This window comes from Grampus griseus, assembly GCF_964374135.1.
Source record: "Grampus griseus genome assembly, chromosome: 14".
NCBI lineage: Eukaryota > Metazoa > Chordata > Mammalia > Artiodactyla > Delphinidae > Grampus > Grampus griseus.
Window position 1 is genome coordinate 14,362,113 of NC_139008.1, and position 19,447 is coordinate 14,381,559.

General features: G+C 38.2%; 1 protein-coding gene across 4 annotated transcripts in view; it reads right to left on the bottom strand.

The window, feature by feature from the left end:
* Positions 1-19,447, bottom strand: part of RABGEF1 (RAB guanine nucleotide exchange factor 1) — an 87,332-nt gene that overhangs the window by 6,352 nt on the left and 61,533 nt on the right. For 3 of the 4 annotated variants that reach the window (XM_082671674.1, XM_082671676.1, XM_082671677.1), the window contains 4 exons: positions 13,266-13,435; positions 6,046-6,127; positions 5,022-5,154; positions 3,659-3,750 (listed from right to left, as the gene is read on the bottom strand). In XM_082671674.1, coding sequence (XP_082527800.1) covers positions 3,659-3,750; positions 5,022-5,154; positions 6,046-6,127; positions 13,266-13,435 — 477 coding nt within the window. The remainder of the gene's footprint in view (positions 1-3,658; positions 3,751-5,021; positions 5,155-6,045; positions 6,128-13,265; positions 13,436-19,447) is intronic. The other variant, XM_082671675.1, reaches the window with a different exon arrangement.

Here is a 19,447-nt window from a genome sequence, read left to right on the forward strand (position 1 = left end):
CACCAGCCATGGAAGACTAATGTGTGTGGAACAGGAACGCTGGACAGTGCAGAGGCCTGATTGTAACTTATTAATATTTCCATTCCCCCACTTACCTGTCTATTGTATGAATGATATAATTTTTGTTTTATTGTTTAGTTCCTTTAATCTTTTAATTCTGGGTTGTAATTATTGTTACTATGTCTCAGTCTATTTCTTTTTCTATTTAAATAGAACTTATTACCAAAATGATCTGGGGAAATGTATATATTTTATACCATTTTCATCCTATTTAGCCTTCTGCCTTTTACTGTTGGTTTTCATTCTCTATTTCAAACATTTAACCGTTTTCTCATTAATCTTTATTCTTTAAGTTTTAAAATGAATGAAATGTGAATTACACGCATACATCATGTTATTACACTTCACAGATATTGTGCTTTTTAAAGATTGAAGGTTTGTGGCAACCTGCGTCAAGCAAGTCTCTTAGCACCATTTTTCCAACAGCATTTGCTCATTTCATGTCTCTGTGTCACATTTTGGTAATTCTTGCATATTTCAAACCTTTTCATTACTATTAGATTTGCTATCATGATCTGTGATCTTTGATGTTATCATAGTAACTGCTTTGGCATTTTTAGCAATAAAGTATTTTTTAATTAAGGTATGTATATTGTTTTTTAAGACATAATGCTATTGCACACTGAATAGACTACAGTCTAGTGTAAACATAACTGGGAAACCAAAAAATTCGTGTGACTCACTTTATTGCGATATTTGCTTTATTGCAGTGGTCGGGAACCGAACCCGCAATATCTCCGAGGCCTATCTGTACTTTTTATCTGGATGCATGTGTAGCTGCCACTGCCAAGGAGCAGGGCCAGTAGTGTAAAAAGGAAGAGAACAGAAGGAAAAGGAAGGAGAATAAAGGGGAAAACCCAAGGGATTTCTCCCACACTCTTCATCTTGTTGTGAACACCACCCTTCCTAAGTATCCTTTAGTCTGAGAGAAGTTTCTTTTAGTTTCTGGATCGCCCACCCCAATGAGCAGTTCCATGATTTGCACTGTGCTAAAGTCTAAACTAGGAGACATGGAAAGAAAAGTAAACAAAACAGGAAACTCACCACTGTATTAGTTGTTCCTCTAGTAATGACCTTCCCTTCCCAATCTACCTGCTATTATTTACTTTTCAGAGTCCTCAGATACTGCTTTGCACCTTCTGTTCAGGGCTTTTAATTAGTATGAAAGATAGGGTTGAGTGTGGGTACTCTATCTTAGCAGATGTCCAGGCTTATCTTTAATGGGGTTTTGAAAACAAAGTAGGCTATACTTCTAGGTCAGTCAACCTGGGCACTACTGACATCTGGACTGGATAATTCTGTTGTAGTGGACTGTCCTGTGCATTGCAGGATATTTAGTAGCATCTGGGGGTTCCACTCACTAGAAGACAGAGGTCAACAGAAATGGCAAAGGCCTCAGCTCAGTGTATTTATAAACAAAACTGACAGTCCTCATTAGTAGCACACAGGACAATTTGGAGAAATTTCACTGATTATCTCCATATTTAAGACCGTTGTTACAGACTGTCCTTTCTAAGGCTGACAAGTTTAGAGTAGGAAGAAAGTGATCATATAAACTTTGGTCCTCAGAGACAGAATGTGTCTGCACTTGGATTGGCAAGAAGAGGGGGCTAAGATGAGAGAGTAAGAAGGCTTTTAAAATTTTGTGGCTGTATTTTTACTATCAAAAGATCTCTTGAAACACCATCTTAGATGCCTCAAGAGAAAAGTTCCACCTCTCAAATTCTTTTTTAACATCTTTATTGGAGTATAGTTGTTTTACAATGGTGTGTTAGTTTCAGCTGTATAACAAAGTGAATCAGCTATACGTGTACATATATCCCCATATCTCCTTCCTCTTGCGTCTCCCTCCCCCCTCCCTATCTCCCTCCCACCCTCTAAGCTTTGTGACCACCTAGAGGGGTCACAAAGCACGGAGCTCATCTCCCTGTGCTATGCGGCTGCTTCCCACTAGCTATCTATTTTCCGTTTGGTAGTGTATATATGTCCATGCCACTCTCTCACTTCGTCTCAGCTTACCCTTCCCCCTCCCCATGTCCTCAAGTCCATTCTCTACGTCTGCGTCTTTATTCCTGTACTGCCCCTAGGTTCTTCAGAACCATTTTTTTGGGAAAACTTAAGTACAAGTTTCAGGCTTCATCTTTGATCTCTTACAGATGTTCCCTGAGCAAAAGATGGGGTTGGAGGTGGGTCTTGACCCAAAGTAGTCATTCATGGGACCCATGAGTAGCCTAGAAGAAAAGCTCTGCACAACAAAGTGGACAGTATTTAGTGAGACCAATTAAACTCTACAAAGGGAAATACAGAAAATAATTCATTTCTTAATGAGAGCTGAAATGCAAAGCCGTACAAAGAGAAGCAGAACCTGAGAAAGTGGAAGAATCATGTTAACCGGGAGATAATTCAGTCCCTAGAGGGGCCTTGAAGCTAAGTTTCTGTGACAGCCTCACCTCCCTTCCAACCCTGAGAGTATCTTAAGCAAACCCCCCCCCCATTTCTTCCTGTAACTTGAGTCTCTGGTTCTGAAAACCAGCGGAGCCTACTTAATGGCGCGCCTCCAGCATGGCTAACATCAGCTGGCCCACTCTCCTTCCCAGCAGAATTTCATTAACAATCTCTAAAGCATCAAGTCTTTCCAACTCTTCTCCTTAATTAAGAAGTTGGGCAAGTTGGATGTCTTCTCCATTAGGAGCGTTTATTTTTGTTTTTCTGGGTTTTTTTTAAACTTTTGTGTTGCACTTCTGCTGGATTATTCCTATGAATAAGAAACAGAAACCTTATTAGATGCCTGGACCTGTCCAGAATGTCAGAGCCACATCGATTTAGGGCACTTCATTTACTTCTTGAACAAACCAGAAAAGTAATTCAAAGCACATCTCTGATGAACAACTAATTAGAGGCATCATTTTTTTTTAAGCTTTATGATCTTGTCATAGACAAAGATTTCTTAGATTTCTTAAAAAATACACACACACACACACACACACACATATATATATATATATTTTTAATTTAGTTGTGCTGGGTCTTAGTTGCGGCTCACTGGCTCCTTAGTTGCGGCACATGGGCTCCTTAGTGGTGGCTTGCGGGCTCCTTAGTTGTGGCATGCGAACTCTTAGCTGCAGCATGCATGTGGCATCTAGATCCCCGACCAGGGATCGAACCTGGGAGGGCAGAGACTTAACCACTGAGCCACCAGCGAAGTCCCTAGAGGTATCATTTTAATATATAATTCTAGCTTGGGCATGACCCTACCTCACCAATTCCACCTCTCAAAATTATTTTGAATATATAAATGCAACTGACTTTTAAGAAATTTACCCTAGCTGTATTTGGCTTTAGTTCAATGCTCAAGAAATAAGTCATGGAAAATGAAGGGGGAAAGTGGTTTACCTGCCAATCTGCATGCTTCAAATTCATAAAACTAACACTCTTAAATCACTTTTACCACATTCCAACACAGCTTTGGCAGTTTGCATTTTAAAAGTACTTTAGGAAGACTGTCTTTTTACTCACTGAAATAAGTATAGATTTATAAAGCCAAATGCTAACTTCAAGGGAAAAGCATCCAAATATAAAAGCTCTCAGTCTCACTGACCTGTAATTGCTTTCACCACCATATCAGACACTTCTGGAATTTCTTCATTAACAGGGACACAAAGCATCTGAGGTGTAACCCAGTGCAGGGCTCTACCGAGAGAGAGAAAGAGAGAGAGACAGTGAAAAAAAGTCCCAAGGATGGACTGTAAGCAATTACCTTGCCATTTCCTCAGTTAAGGGAATGGGGATGGGGCACCACTGACTAATCAGGCAATCCTAGGCACACGCACATACTAGGAGCTCAGCTGATGTGCTGAAGTAACTGGAATCCTAAAACAAGGCTTCTCTTCTGCACTTATCACAAGAAAGCAGAAGACAATTTTACTAGCTGAAATGAGATTATACTATGATTGAAAAGCACTTGATACTTGAATGAGGATCTGAGAAGCCTCTGCTGCTCCCTGGCCTTACTGTTGCCTTTTTGGCTCTGCCCTCGACTTCTGAGGCACACCAGAGCCTGAGTAAGAGGTCAACAAGCATGTGTCACCTCTGCCTGAATCACTGACATTCCTGGTCACATGCTACCTCTGCTCCAGAGATTCTGCTGCTGACCCTCACCACTTGCTTGACTAACACTCTCACCCTGCACCTCAGTCCAAAGCCCACCTAGTTACTTCTGGCTCTGTCTTCCATCTTCCCAAGATCAACTCCTCACTTCTGGTGAGACATCATCAAGTACAAAGCTACCAATTACCAGCCCCGCTGTCTGGGAACCCCATTTGCGATTCCTAGGTCCCTCTCCTCCAGAAGCACCTCATCATGCTCATGCTTGGCCCTGTTCCCACATGTAGACGGCCTCTTTCCTCAGTGTTTTGCTGCCATTGGAATGCAGAGCACTGGGGCTCACTCTTCTGGCCATGGAAGAGTGGGTGCTTTGCGAAGTGTTAGCAACCCAGTGGTAGCGGAAAGATGCGACTGGAGGAATGGCTGAATCATATCACAAGCACCCGTGGTAGGAATGAGGAAAAACGACACACACTGCCCTGATATGGATACTCACAGCTTCCTGCCTGACAAGATAGTTAGTGCAGTGAAATGAGAAAACAATGAAATTTCCTCCTGTTCCTTGGAGATTTGGGGGATTTAAACAGTCTCACATATCAAACACGGTTCTTATCTAAAGCTGCCTGGATTCAAATGAATAAGCAAGATGGTGACTTAAGCCTTTTCATCCTGTCAATTTACCACATTCCTTTTCTTTCTGACACCACAAAGGAGTTTATACGCTAAGGATGGCAGGTACCTAAGCTGTTACTTGCTCTGAAGGTTTGAAACTCAAGTGTCCTGTTTTCCTGCAATGTGTTCTTCCAACAGGAGGTAGTAAATAAATAACAACAAGAAAAAGCAGAACAATCAGCTACCTGATCCTTTTTTGAATAGCGAGATCTTTCTTCTCATCATCAGTAGTTTCTGGACAGAACACATATTTATAGAGACGAGTCATGATGTACTTTTCAATCTGATCCATTATCTTCTCAACTCTTTCTGGAGGCACTGAAATATCCAAATGGATATTTGAATGAAGGATGAACATTTAAAATTAAAAGTATGTTTTCACAGTACTTTCAATGTAGCAGAAAACTAATTTACCAGAAATACATTAAATATACTCAGAAACAAAAGTATAAGATGTCACATTAAAAAATACCCTTTAAAAAATTACCTCAACTTTTGGGGCTGCCTTTTATAGAACCCCTACTTCTAACTTAAGCTGTATGGCAGGACCTAACAGTTGTACACCCTGCCAAGTGGGAAGACCTCAGCATGGGTCATTCCCTACTGCTACATTAGAAAAGCACATGAAATTCCCAAGACTGATGAATGCTGGCAAGACTCACCCTTTCATTTTTCTGAGGTTTCCTATGAAACCTTAGGGGCTGCTCTGAGGTATACATATACGGCAGATTTCTCAGATATACATGTACGCTAAGTACACCCTAAAATCTACATCAATGCAAGTCAAATTCAAGAAGAATCCCTAAAAACCTACAGCACGGCCAGTGGTTCTCAATTTCTTTCCTGCCCCAACTCACATGAGGAACACAGGGTCATGAACAACGACTCACCAAGATGGCAATTCCAAGATGGGGGTTTCATTTAGAAGCCTCCCAAGGGGTTTTAGTCTGTCCCTATCCCTAATGAAATTATTAAACATTGCTCAAGAAATTATCCAATTGCTTAATTATCTTGGAATGATATACATGGTGGTATTCAAAGACACTGTTAAGTATAACACCAGCTACCTGAATGTCAGTGGAGTAATTTACAGAATAGAGCAGGCAAACCAACCAAGCCTTTTGAGAAAGAGGGAAACTGCTAAGAGACTCAGCAGTAGGCCCTAGCAAATACCAGCAATCCCTCAAAGGCAGGCTAACAAGGTATTACCTTTTCCACGAGTCTGCATTCTCTCAGCCACATTCTGGTAAAAATCCTGAGTACACTCTGACTGTTCCTCAATGCTTAAATCCTGAAACAAAGGGACGAAGAGTCTGCTTAGTAGCTGAAGAAAGATCACGAGGAAAGCTCTAAATTTTACGAAACCCACTCCTTGAACTAATCTCAAAAGTACTTACAAATTAAATTAATGCTGCAGGGGAGAAAAGCCTGTCCATTAACATTATTTACAACATTCCATGACCTCTCACTTCTTTTTGCTGTATATACACATTTTTATATGGGTACAATGCATACTTTGATAATTTGCATGTTTATGTACATTTTGATTTATCTAATCTACTTAACCATCTGATGGCTTTATAATATTCCACTATATTAACCGATTTATTTAACCACTTCTACCACTGTGTACTTGGGTTCTTTCCCTTTTTTTGCTAATTATATATTGCAGCTATTAACAACTATGCGAAGACTGTTTCTTTTAGGTTACTTCTTTGTGATTCATTTTCAAAAGCGGCATTAACAGCTTAGTAAGTCTGGACAACTTTACAGCTCTAAACATCCATTGCTAGATATATAACCTTCAGAAACTCCAAGTACAGTCACTAACCATGTAGGTGTGCTTGTTTCTCCACAGCCCCCTCTAACACTGGGCTTTATCATTTTTATTTGGTTTTACTGATTTTATAGGTGTAACACAAATATATATATTCACATATACTTTCTTCCAAAAAATATCTGAAGTCTATATAAAAGATAAACACAGTTCAGCACAATAACCTAGAAAATGATAAACAAAACAAAACACGGACAGAAACAGAAACAGAAAGTAGAGCCAGGAAAGATAACACAAAAATGTATTCCTTGAAGATACAGAAGTTAGCAAAAAGTCAGCCCATAAATTTGTCTCTAACTAAACTTTCTAGCAATCATCACTAAGATGAAAAGAGTCACATAACTGAGTGTCCAAAATGTAAAAGCAAACTAATTCTTCAGGTGAAATTCTGACACCAAAATCAGGAATTTCTGCAAGGGTTCTCATAGATTTCATCACAGATGGGCATGAATACGGCCCAAGACAAATTCCACAGGACTGCTTCTCACAGACCACCTCTGCACAGGCCAATGACACGGGCCAATAAAGCCCCGATGAAGCACGCAGACCCTGATGCTTTGGCTACCTTAGAAAAGATGACTTGGGGTGAGGGACAGTCACCAAACCTTGCCTATCTGCCTTTACAATGTCTCTCCCGTCGAACCTTCCCTGGTTTGGGTCCTCATTATCTCTCACCTGGAGTTCAGCTGCTCTCCCCACATTTGATCTTTCTCTTCTCAACTGACCATCTTATCTTATGATCTGGTCCCCACTTACCCTGCCAGGTTACCTACTGTTGAGAATCTGCATTTAGTTTTCCCGCCTCTCTAACACTGTGAAATTATTCTCTGTCCAGATGACTTTTTTTTTTTTTCCGGTACGCGGGCCTCTGACTGTTGTGTCCTCTCCCGTTGCGGAGCACAGGCTCCAGACGCGCAGGCTCAGCAGCCATGGCTCACGGGCCTAGCCGCTCCGCAGCACGTGGGATCTTCCTGGACCAGGGCACGAACCTGTGTCCCCTGCATCAGCAGGCGGACTCTCAACCACTGCGCCACCAGGGAAGCCCAGTCCAGGTGACTTTTACTCCTCTCCAATCCTCCAACAGCTGCCCAAGGAAGTTCCACAGTACCTCCTTTAAGGCTCAGTCCACATCTTGCCTCCTCTAAGAAGGTGCCCTCCATTCCCTCGGTCAAAATAACTTGGCAGGCCTCACAGTACTCAGAGCGCTCTGTGACCACCTTGACTGCACACTTGTTACTGCCTGAATGTTTTCTAATACCGTTAAACCTTTCTCTGGTCATTAAGAACAATTCTTCAACAGCTGAATTTAGCTCCTCTCTGTAGGTGAAACAAATCTTAATCAGCTTTCTTCTAAGTTTTTTCCTGCTTAGCTCTTTTATTTGGCTGGCATGTAAGGTTCAAAGTATGAAAAACAGACCTTAAATAATCTGCATACAAACTTCCCTTTTTCAGCGGCAATTAGTAAAAAGCAATCCTGTTCCCCTTTGTTTTCCAATTCTCATATAATTTGCTCCTGAGAAACTGAATTTATTTCTGGAATCCCTAGTTTATTTCACTGCTCTCTTTCTCTCTACATATTGAATATATATATATATGAAAATCATATGTAGTTGTGGTAACTTTCATCTTAGTATATTTTGAAGTCTGTTACATTTAGAAACCTTCCCTCACAAACCCTTGCTTCCTTCTTTTTCTAGAATAAACAATGTAACATTGTAATTTAATATTTTAAGTGTTCATATTGACCTGCAAAGTATTTGTAAGTTTATCTTTTTGTTTTCCTCAGCTAGATCCAGGATATTATACTTCCTCAGCTAAATCCAAGATAAAATCGAGAAACAGTCTTTCAATTCTTTGAATGAGCCTCTAACTTTCTATATTAGATTTATTATTTAATATTTAATCTTTTTATTGCTATTGTCTTTAAAAATTGCTATTTTTAAAAAAATGTGCTAGGCTCTTTAGCTTTTTATCTCTGGCATCTTGTACTATAACTAAATTTTGTGGATTTATCTCACCATGTTGCTAAACTTATACCTCTATTAGTATTCTGTTTTCCCTCGGATTTTCCGGTAAGATTATTTTTCCCCAATTTCTGGAAAATGATATTTCTATCCATTCTAAAAACATTTACTACATGGTTAATAGACTTGCCAGCCACTGTACAAGACAATAATATAAAAAATATTAAAATTCTCAGAGGGCATTCAGGTTAAACAGGAAGACTGAATGCACATAATTCAGTACTTTCTGCAATGGATTATCTACTTAGGTAGCTTACACATGGCTACCTTTCATTTGCACCAAATCGTAACACTAAGAACACACTTCATTCTTGTGATTATTACTAGTACTTACTTCTAACCAGAAACCGTGACCTCCTTTTCAAGGCCTAAATGGCTTGTTTCACAGGTGGTAATGGATCACCTATTCCTACACCAGTTCCACACAATCACTGATTTTGTTACAATTCAGAAAACTCCTTTTTCTATCTCTGTTTCTCTTGCACAGATTTACACTTCAGTCCAGTGTTTAATTCGTAATGTGAGCTCCCTTGCCACTCTGTCCTCTTTTCCTGCTTTAGATTATTTGGAGGACTTACCACTGTTATATATTATAAATTAGTTTATTGTCTATCTCCTCCACTAAAATGTCAGCTCCATGAGGGCACTGTTCACTACTGCACCCTTGGTGCCTACAACAGAGCCAGGCATAGTGCTCAACACTAGTTGAATGAAAGAAAGAATGAAAGTGGCCATTTACTACTGTTCCACCCTTTATAATATTGTAAAGATGTGGGGAGACAAATCTACATAGACCTCTCCTATTTCTACACATCTTGTGAGGAGAGACACTGACTGCCTTTGTTCTGCACCCTTTTCAAGGATAGCTGTATAGCAGACAGGACTGGAAGACAGAGGTAGAGCCTCCCTTAAGTGAAAAGGGTAGATTGTTTACTGTCTAGTATAATAATGTTTCTCTCTGGGGCAAAGGTCAGGCAAGCTCATGGCCCTATAAAAGACCCTCTTCTCTATTATAACTTACTGCATGTGCAGGCATTACCTGGTCTTCTTTGCACTGCCCTGTGGGAATTGATACGTAGGGAATTGGTACAAACGCTGATATACTCTGGTTACTGCTAGTGCTGTAATAAACTGGCCTCTTTTTTTTCTGACCCAGGAGGCTTGCGTCTTCTGCCAGTATCCATGAAACTATGGCAGGCTAACTTTTAACTTGCAAGGAGAGTACATCTCAGATCCTTCAAAGTTCTTGCCAAAGGAGCTAAGTGATATGATTGTAGGTTTGTGCTGGTAAATTCTTTTAAAGGTTTTTTCATAGTTTTCTAAGAAAAAACACAGTCTAAATGAACCCTTTTCTTTAAGTATTCTCTAATACTTTCTTTAAGTATTCTCTAGCCAATGCCTGGGATCATCTTTTCTATAAAGTCTGTGTAAAGCCATTTTATTTTTTTTCCTAAAAAACTTTTTCTTTGTAGTGTAAAAGTTTGACAAGTGGGTATATTCCTTTGAATATTCCGAAAGGCTCTCTGTATTCTTTCTTAACTGTATGGCTGATATCTTTTCTTCCACCCCCATTTTGAAAATCTTTGACTACTTCCTTAATTATGTTTTCTGTGTATTTCATCTTTAGAAACTGGATCTCCATGATCTGTTTTCTGGATTAATTTTCTTTTGTACTACAGTTAACTGTTTGATCTATTTAGGTTTTAACTTTAATGTTCATTTTTTTTTTGTATTGCTACTTTCTGCTATTTTCTGCTGCCTTCAATAACTTTTTTTACGAAACTAAACACATTAGGGCTTTACTCCTCCTAAATAAAACTTAAAATTAAACATTAACATTTAAAGTACGACAAGCATGCAGTCCTCAGATTTTAAGATAATCCACCTTATCAGGGAATATACCTTGAGGTCATGTAGAATACACGCGTCTGCTCTCCTAACAGTAATTACATAGCAGGGGAAACTACTCTTTACACACACATATGGTTTAGAATTGTAAATCTATTTTAAAATATAGGAGAACACCTAACTTTTTACTTATTTTGGGGAAGAGAAGATATAGCCATATTTTAAATTATTATATTTTCTTTCTCCTCATTCAGGTTTAGAAAACAGTTTTTCAGGAGAATTAATATCAGAAAAACTTTAAGTATATAATATAATCAATACCAGACTTTTACAGAATGAATGGCTGGGAAAAGAACACTGAAATCAGCAAAAGGTCTTAACATTGTGCTTGACTGCTTCCTTCGCAAGGAAAAAAAGCATATTTGAACTACTACTAATAAAGAAATCGTGTTTTAAAAACAGCATTGAAAAACCCAGAAAGTTCATTTATTAAAAAGCTTTAATGCAATATCCAATCAATTAAAGGGTCTAAATTTTGAGGCAGCAGAGGGTTACAAAGGTTATACTTTTAAAAATGGGGCAAGCTACACTTTCAGAACAGGGGAAAATGTATGTGAGGAATTTATCAACAATTAGCAAGGACAGGATTTAAACAGTTTGGGCAGCAAAAGAGTTTCTCTAGGAGTCTTATTTACTTTGATTTAACTGTGATCTGTGTGTTTTGAAAATATTTTCATATGAATAAATTTGTGGAAAAAAATTTTTTACCAAGTCAGGGAGCTTATTAAGTTAGAAAATATGGTTTTCAAGTTATGATGGGAAAGGTGAACATCTAACTGGGTCTACATAATGTTTTAAAATTACCCTGGGCACATACAGTTTTTCGTCCAAATGACAAAGAAATCTAGACATTCTTCATTTCACTGGTGACCATATACATCCCTGAGTCCATGGCCACTCTTAAACCTATTTGAAGCTTGGTTCTCACAGTGAGATTCTTAAATTCTAGTTATGTAAACTAAATATGTAACAATAATAAGTTTAAAAAACTAAACCTTGTAAATTCTTCTTTAGCTTCTTCTTAGCACCCCACTCCCTCCCCCACCTTCTCATTTTCTCAATAAAATTTAAATTCTTGCTGTGGTAACTTCAAAGAAGAAAAAAGTAGCTGATGACAACTGTATGTTCAACATAAATGAATTCTGTGCTAATGATGTCACTGCCTGTCTTGTGTGTAATAGAAATATCTCTTAAAGAATGTGAAAAGGGACTACAAGGGACTATTAAGCAGCTAATGAGATTAATCAAAAAGAAAAAAGGGTAAAAAAATAAACCCTTGGGCTTCCCTGGTGGCGCAATGGTTGAGAGTCCGCCTGCCGATGCAGGGGACACGGGTTCGTGCCCTGGTCCGGGAAAATCCCACATGCCGCGGAGCGGCTAGGCCCGTGAGCCATGGCCGCTGAGCCTGCGCGTCCGGAGCCTGTGCTCCGCAACAGGAGAGGCCACAACAGTGAGAGGCCTGCGTACCGCAAAATAAATAAATAAATAAACCCTTCAGCTTCTGAAGAGTCTTAGCAAACAACATTAGTTGAAAAGTCAAGCGTTACATTGCAATACTGCAATGTGTGTGGATTATGTAGGTGCTGAATGAAATTTCAGCCAAAAGAGATACCTTCTGGGAATGAGGAAATTAAAAAAAAAAAATCTCGGTAGAGATATTAAATGTTTCCTGATAAAGATAAAATGGCTGAAAAAAATTTAATGCAATTCTGAAAATACTTAATTTTCTAGACTTGACCCATATGTGGTAAAAAGGTTGCTCATCACTGGGCATACACTAGGACTGGAGAAAATAGGAATGAAGAGGAAAAAGATGTGGGCAAGAGTGGTTCATTGTTGAAATTATGAGTTAGAAAGTACAGGTCAAAGACACATGTGTGGAAGACACAAGGTGTTATCCAAGTGACCTTGGACAAGTCACTTATCCTCTCTCTCAACTTCCCCACCTGTAAAATAAAGGGATGGTAACTATATAGTTGCTAAGGTCCCTTTCAATGTTTAAATTTTAGCTTTCCCTTCTCTACCTGAGAAAGGAGAGGAAAATTAAAAATCAATACAGGGCTTCCCTGGTGGCGCAGTGGTTGAGAGTCTGCCTGCCGATGCAGGGGACACGGGTTCGTGCCCCGGCCCGGGGAGATCCCACATGCCGTGGAGCGGCTGGGCCCGTGAGCCATGGCCGCTGAGCCTGCGCATCCGGAGCCTGGGCTCCACAACGGGAGAGGCCACAACAGTGAGAGGCCCACATATTGCAAAAAAAAAAAAAAAAAAAAAGAATACAAAACAAAACTAAATAAACCTAAAATGATTACTATTGGTCTAATGACTGTTACTTAGAGTTCAAGGTCTACTATGGCTCTCTTGGCAGTTTACACTATTTACAAGGTGACAAGTTAGGAAGGCTTATTACTAAAGTACACAACATAAGTAGCTCTGATGCCAGACGTTCCATGCGAAGATGATCCAAACACCATTGAGTTGCAGAGGAAAAGTATTAGCCTAGGAGGCGTGTTTAACTTGGTTCAGTGACATTTCTCAGGTAAGTCACTTAACATTTCTGGGTCTTTATTTTCTCAGTTGTAAAATGACAAAGTTGCACTACATTATCTCTAAGACCTTTCCTAAAACCAAAACTCTATGTTGCTAAGTGGTTCCCAACCTACCCTTTTGTAATGCATTGTTTCCAAAAACAGCTTGGTCTGCTTATAGATTTCTTGGCCTGTCTTGTGGAAGGTCTTGAGAAATTCTATGAACTCTTTAGACACTCTATCCGTTTCAATGCTGGTTTGCCGGTTTATAGAAGGACTGGGAGCTTTTGGTTCCTGAATTTCTGCTGGGAAAATTAAACATAGTAAGTTTCATTACACAGAAGAGCCATGCATGGAGTTACTTTCAGTATCTAATTTAAGATTATTTAAATTATGCTAAATCAAAGTTAAACTTGAATTTAAATTATTTTATGTTTAAATATCTGGATTTTCCTTAAAGTAAGCTAAATCTATTTTATGAGTAGGAAGTACAATTAGATAAAACTACATATCTAAAAGATACTCCTATTCAAATAAAGGTGCTCTATCAGTATCTTCTTAGCCAAAATATATCATGCTTTGACCTATATATTTAATCGTTAACACTGAAATGGCATTGCTATCTTGAACAACTCTCTCAAAGATTGCATGAATTTACAAAACCAGTCAACATGTAAAATAACAATCAGTAGAAGCACAAAAATTATAGATGACTTATGCTAGACAAGTTTCCCAAATCCACTTGATTTGCCAAAAAGGCAAAGAGATGAACAATTTTTATGTGGAGATGAACAATTATTTACCCACCATTCAAACTTCAAGTCATACTGCTCAAAGTGAAAGTATGCATCCAAAGTAGCACAGTGACCATGACAGAGCAGAGGCAAGAGAAGCAAAAAAAAACCCACTGTCCAATCAGTTGGCCACACAACTCTTTGCCCTCTTCAAATAAATACACTGAAAGGAAAATAAGACCTTTACATAACAGAGATAAGGGTGTTGTAATAGGGTAAGTGCTCTCAGAAAACATGAACTATCACTTGGTTTCTGATCGCCTTCTAAGCCTCCTGATTTTGAATTGTGCTCTCTAATGCAATACCTGAAAGGAATTAAAGTATCTCATATACCCATGATCCTTTTCTATACACACACAAAAAGAGATAATTAGGAAGAAAAAGTACCTTTTGTAGGTATTAAAATCAACCTATTACATGCTTTCTCAGAGCAATTTCTTTTTTTTAACTGAAGTATAGATGATTTACAATGCTGTGTTAGTTTCTTGTGTACAGCAAAGTGATTCAGTTATATATACATATAAATATATTCTTTTTCATATTCTCTTTCATTATGGTTTATTACAGGATATTGAATATAGTTCCCTGTGCTATACAGTAGGACCTTGTTGTTTATTTTATATACAACAGTTTGTATCTGCTAATCCCAAACTCCTAATTTATTCCTCCCCTACCCCCTTTCTCCTTTGGTAACCATAAGTCTGTTTCTATGTCTGTGAATCTGTTTCAGAGTAACTTCTTACAACCTTATTTTTTGAGCTTTAGTATCTGAAATACATTTTAATGATGTAGCAGCAATAAAGTTTTAAGATAATAAAAGCATTACCCCTATTAGAGTGACTGGTTTATTCAAGTGAGACAAACACACACAGATCATGTAAAAATATATCTTAACTACATAGGTCAAACTAAAGATTCCACCTCTCACTTCAAAAAAACCCTTTTCCAACGTACACAAATCAATGTGATACACCACACCAACAAAAGAAAAGACAAAACCACATGATCATCTCAACAGATGCAGAAAAAGCATTTGATAAAATTCAACATCTATTCACAATAAAAACTCTTACCAAAATGGCTATAGAGGCAACATATCTCAACATAATAAAGCTATTTATGACAAACCCACAACCAACATAATACTCAACGGTGAAATGTTGAAAGCCTTCCTGCTAAAATCTGAAACAAGACAAAGATGCTCATTCTTACCACTTCTATTCAACATACTATTGGAGGTCCTAGCCACAGAAATCAGACAAGAAAAAGAAATAAAAGGTACCCAAATTGGAAGAGGTAAAATTGTCATTATATGGAGACGACATGATACTATACACAGAAAACCCTGAAGGCTCCACACAAAAACTACTAGAACTGATAAACAAATTCAGCATGGTAGCAGGATACAGGATTAACATAAAGGAATCTGTTGCATTTCTTTACACTAACAATGAAATATCAGAAAAGTAAAAACAAACAAACAAAAACCCTTTAAAATCACATCAAATAAAAAACACACAAAAAACTTAGGCATAAACCTGACCAAGGAAGTAAAAGACTTACATGCTGAGGACTATAAAACACTGATAAAGAAAACTGAAGATAATTCAAATAAATGGAAAGATATGCCATGCTCTTGGATTGGAAGAATTAATATTGTTAAAATGGCCATACTAACCAAAGCAATCTACAGAGTTAATGTGATTCCTATCAGAACTAAAACAAAAATCCTAAAATTTATATGGAGCCATAAAAGACGCAGAATTCCCAAAGCAAAACTAAGTAAAAAGAACAAAGCTGAGGGTATAACCCTTTGAAACTTCAGACAATACTACAAAGCTACAGTAATCAAAACAGTGTGGTACTGGCACAAAAATAGACATATGGATCAATGGCACAGAACAGAGAGCCCAGAAATAAACCCACACAGCTACAGTCAATTAATCTTCGACAAAGGAGGCAAGAGGGACTTCCCTGGTGGTTCAGTGGTTAAGACTTCATGCTTCCACTGCAAGGGGCATGGGTTCAATCCCTGGTTAGGGAACTAAGATCCCATATGCCAAGCAATGCAGCCACAAAACAAAACACACACACACACACACACACCCCAAAACAAAGACAAAGGAGGCAAGAATATACAATGGAGAAAAGATAGTCTCTTCAGCAAGTGGTGTTGGGAAAGCTGGACAGCCACACGCAAATCAACGAAGTTAGAACACATTCTCACACCATACACAAAAATAAACTCAAAATGGCTTTAAGACTTAAGTGTAAGACATGACACCATAAAACTCCTAGAAGAGAACATAGGGAAAACATTCTCTGACATAAATCCCACCAATGTTTTCCTGGGTCAGTCTCCCAAGGCAATAGAAATAAAAGCAAAAATAAACAAATGGAACCTAATCAAACGCATAATATTTTGCACAGCAAAGGAAACCAAAAGGCACAAAATGACAACCTACAGACTGGGAGAAAATATTTGCAAACAAAGCAACTGACAAGAGCTTAATTTCCAAAATATACAAACAGCTCATACAACTCAGTAACAAAAAAACAAACAACCCAGTCAAAAAATGGGGAAAAGACCTAAACAGACATTTCTCCAAAGAAGAAAAACAGATGGCCAAAAGGCACATGAAAAGTTGCTCACCATTGCTAATTATTAGAGAAATGCAAATCAAAACTACAATGAGGTACCACCTCACATCGGTCAGAATGGCCATCATTAAAAAGTCTACAGGGCTTCCCTGGTGGCGCAGTGGTTGAGAGTCTGCCTGCAGATGCAGGGGACATGGGTTCGTGCCCCAGTCCGGGAAGATCCCACATGCCGCAAAACAGCTGGGCCCGTGAGCCACGGCCGCTGAGCCTGCGCATCTGGAGCCTGTGCTCCGCAACGGGAGAGGCCACAACGGTGAGAGGCCCGCGTACCGCAAAAAAAAAAAAAAAAAAAAGTCCACAGGAATTCCCTGGCAGTCCTGTGGTTAGGATTCCATGCTTTCACTGCAGGGGGCACAGGTTCAGTCCCTGGTCAGGGAACTAAGATCCTGCATGCAGCACTGTGTGGCCAAAAAAAATTCAATTAAAAAGTCTACAAATAACAAATGCTGGAGAGGGTGTGGAGAAAAGGGAACCCTCTTACACTGTTGGTGGAAATGTAAATTCGTGCAGCCACTATGTAAAACAGTATGGAGGTTTCTCAAAAAACTAAAAATAGAGTTGCCATATAATCCAGCAATCCCACTCCTGGGCATATATCCAGACAAAACTGTAATTCAAAAAGATACATGCATCACAATGTTCACAGGAGCACAATGTACAATAGCCAAGACATGGAAGCACCTAAATGTCAACAGATGAATGGATAAAGAAGTGGTATATATACACAATGGAATACTATTCAGCCATAAAAAAGAAAGAATGCCATTTGCAGCAACATGTATGGACCTAGAGATTATTATACTAAGTGAAGTAAGTCAGAAAGAGTACGACAAATACCATATGACATCACTTATATGTGGAACCTAAAATATGACACAAATAAGCTTATTTACCAAACAGAAACAGACTCACAGACATGGAAAACAAACTTATGGTTACCACAGGGGGTAGAGGGTGAGGGAGGGATGAAGTGGGAGTTTGGGATTAGCAGATACAAACTACCACATATAAAAATAAACAACAAGGATATAATGTATAGCACAGGGAACAAAATTCAATATCCTGTAATAAACCATAATGACAAGAATATGAAAAAATAAACAAACAAAAAACCCCCTTTTCCCCTCTAAACTGCATGTTGATATTAAGTAGTTAGCAGATCAAAATTGCACTTTATGGTTATCTTTCCAAATCACGTATCTCCCTATCTTCTAAAGTATCAGGTGCTTCCTAACTATGATTCAAAATGGAGAAGCCCTGGGACTTCCCTGGTGGTCTAGTGGTTTAAACTCCACGCTCCCAAAGCAGGGGGCTCAGGTTCGATCCCTGATCAGGGAACTAGATCCCACATGCTGCAACTAAAAGCCCACATGCCACAAATGAAGATTCTGCATGCCACAACTAAAAGATCCCGAGTGCTGCAACTAAGACCTGGCGCAGCTGAATGAATGAATAAATAAATAAATAAATTTAATTAAATTAAAGAAAAAAATTTTTTTAAGTTATGAAAAAAAATGTAGACACCCTAAAAGAATTCAATCATATTAAAAGAAAACATAAAGAAGACAAGAAGGGCACATAAAAACACACTATATGTATGGCTAAAAATACTGTCAAAAGTCAGACAACCAACTGGAAAAAATGTTTGTAAGCTACATCACAAAGGGCTGTTCTCCCTAATATACAAGGACTCCTATAAATATAGAGGAAGAAAAATCCAACGGTTCAATAGAAAAATGCGTGAAGAATACTAACACTGCACAGAAGGGAAACATAGATGGATCTTAAGCACAGGAAATATACTCAATCTCACACACGATAACAAATGTGCAAATTAAACCTACTAGTATTGTTGTACAGCAGAAACTAACACAACATTGTAAAGTAATTATACTCCAATAAGATTTAAAAAAAAGACAAAGAAAAAAAACTATTATTAGAGGTCATTTTAAAAATTAACAAGTCGGCAAAAATCTGAAGTTTGATGTTGATGAGGATATAGGGGAAAAGGCACTTATACTATGGAGGTAGGAATGTAAAATGACACACCTGCAATGGAATGCAATTTGGCAATAATCATCAAAATTAAAAATACATTTATCCTATGACCCAACAATTCCATTTCTGAGAAATTTTCCACTGACATAATTGCACATGTACAAAATGAAATATGTACAAGGCTACTCATTTTAGTACTTGTAAAAGGAGAGGTCTGAAGATGGCATAAATGGCCACTACTAAGGGACTAAATAAACTTTGGCTTAATCCATAAAGTGGAATATTACGTAGCTTAAAATTTTAAAAGTATCCTTTTTATGTACCGATAAGGAAAGAGTTCTTAAATATATTGCTAAGCTAAAAAAGCAGGGTATGCGTAGTGTGCTTTTATGTAAAATAGGAGGACTGGGATAAGAACAAATGTGTTTATAAATGAAAACAAAAGAATGATACACAAATTAGTAACAAAAGTTGTCTGAATATGGGGGAAGGACTGGGAACTAGATGGGTGAGGGACCATATATACCTTTTATTTTTGAGCCATTTGGATGTACCTTTTTTTTTTAAGCAAATAAGGCATAATTTAACTCAAAACAAAAACTGGCACATCGTTTCTGAAACTTTTTTTTACCAATACGGAAAACCTAAAATTATATTTGACACCCTGTACAATTAGAAAATATTCTTTAATACTTGGAATTTAACCTTTCACTCAATCTGATAAATTCCACCCCTAGTCGTGATGGAACAACAGGGATTAGGTTTACCCTACTGCCTTAACAACTAGAAAAATCAGACAAAACATATGAAAAAATGGTTTTCAACACTGGCCAACAGGCAGTGGGGAGAGTAACCCCTGAGAGA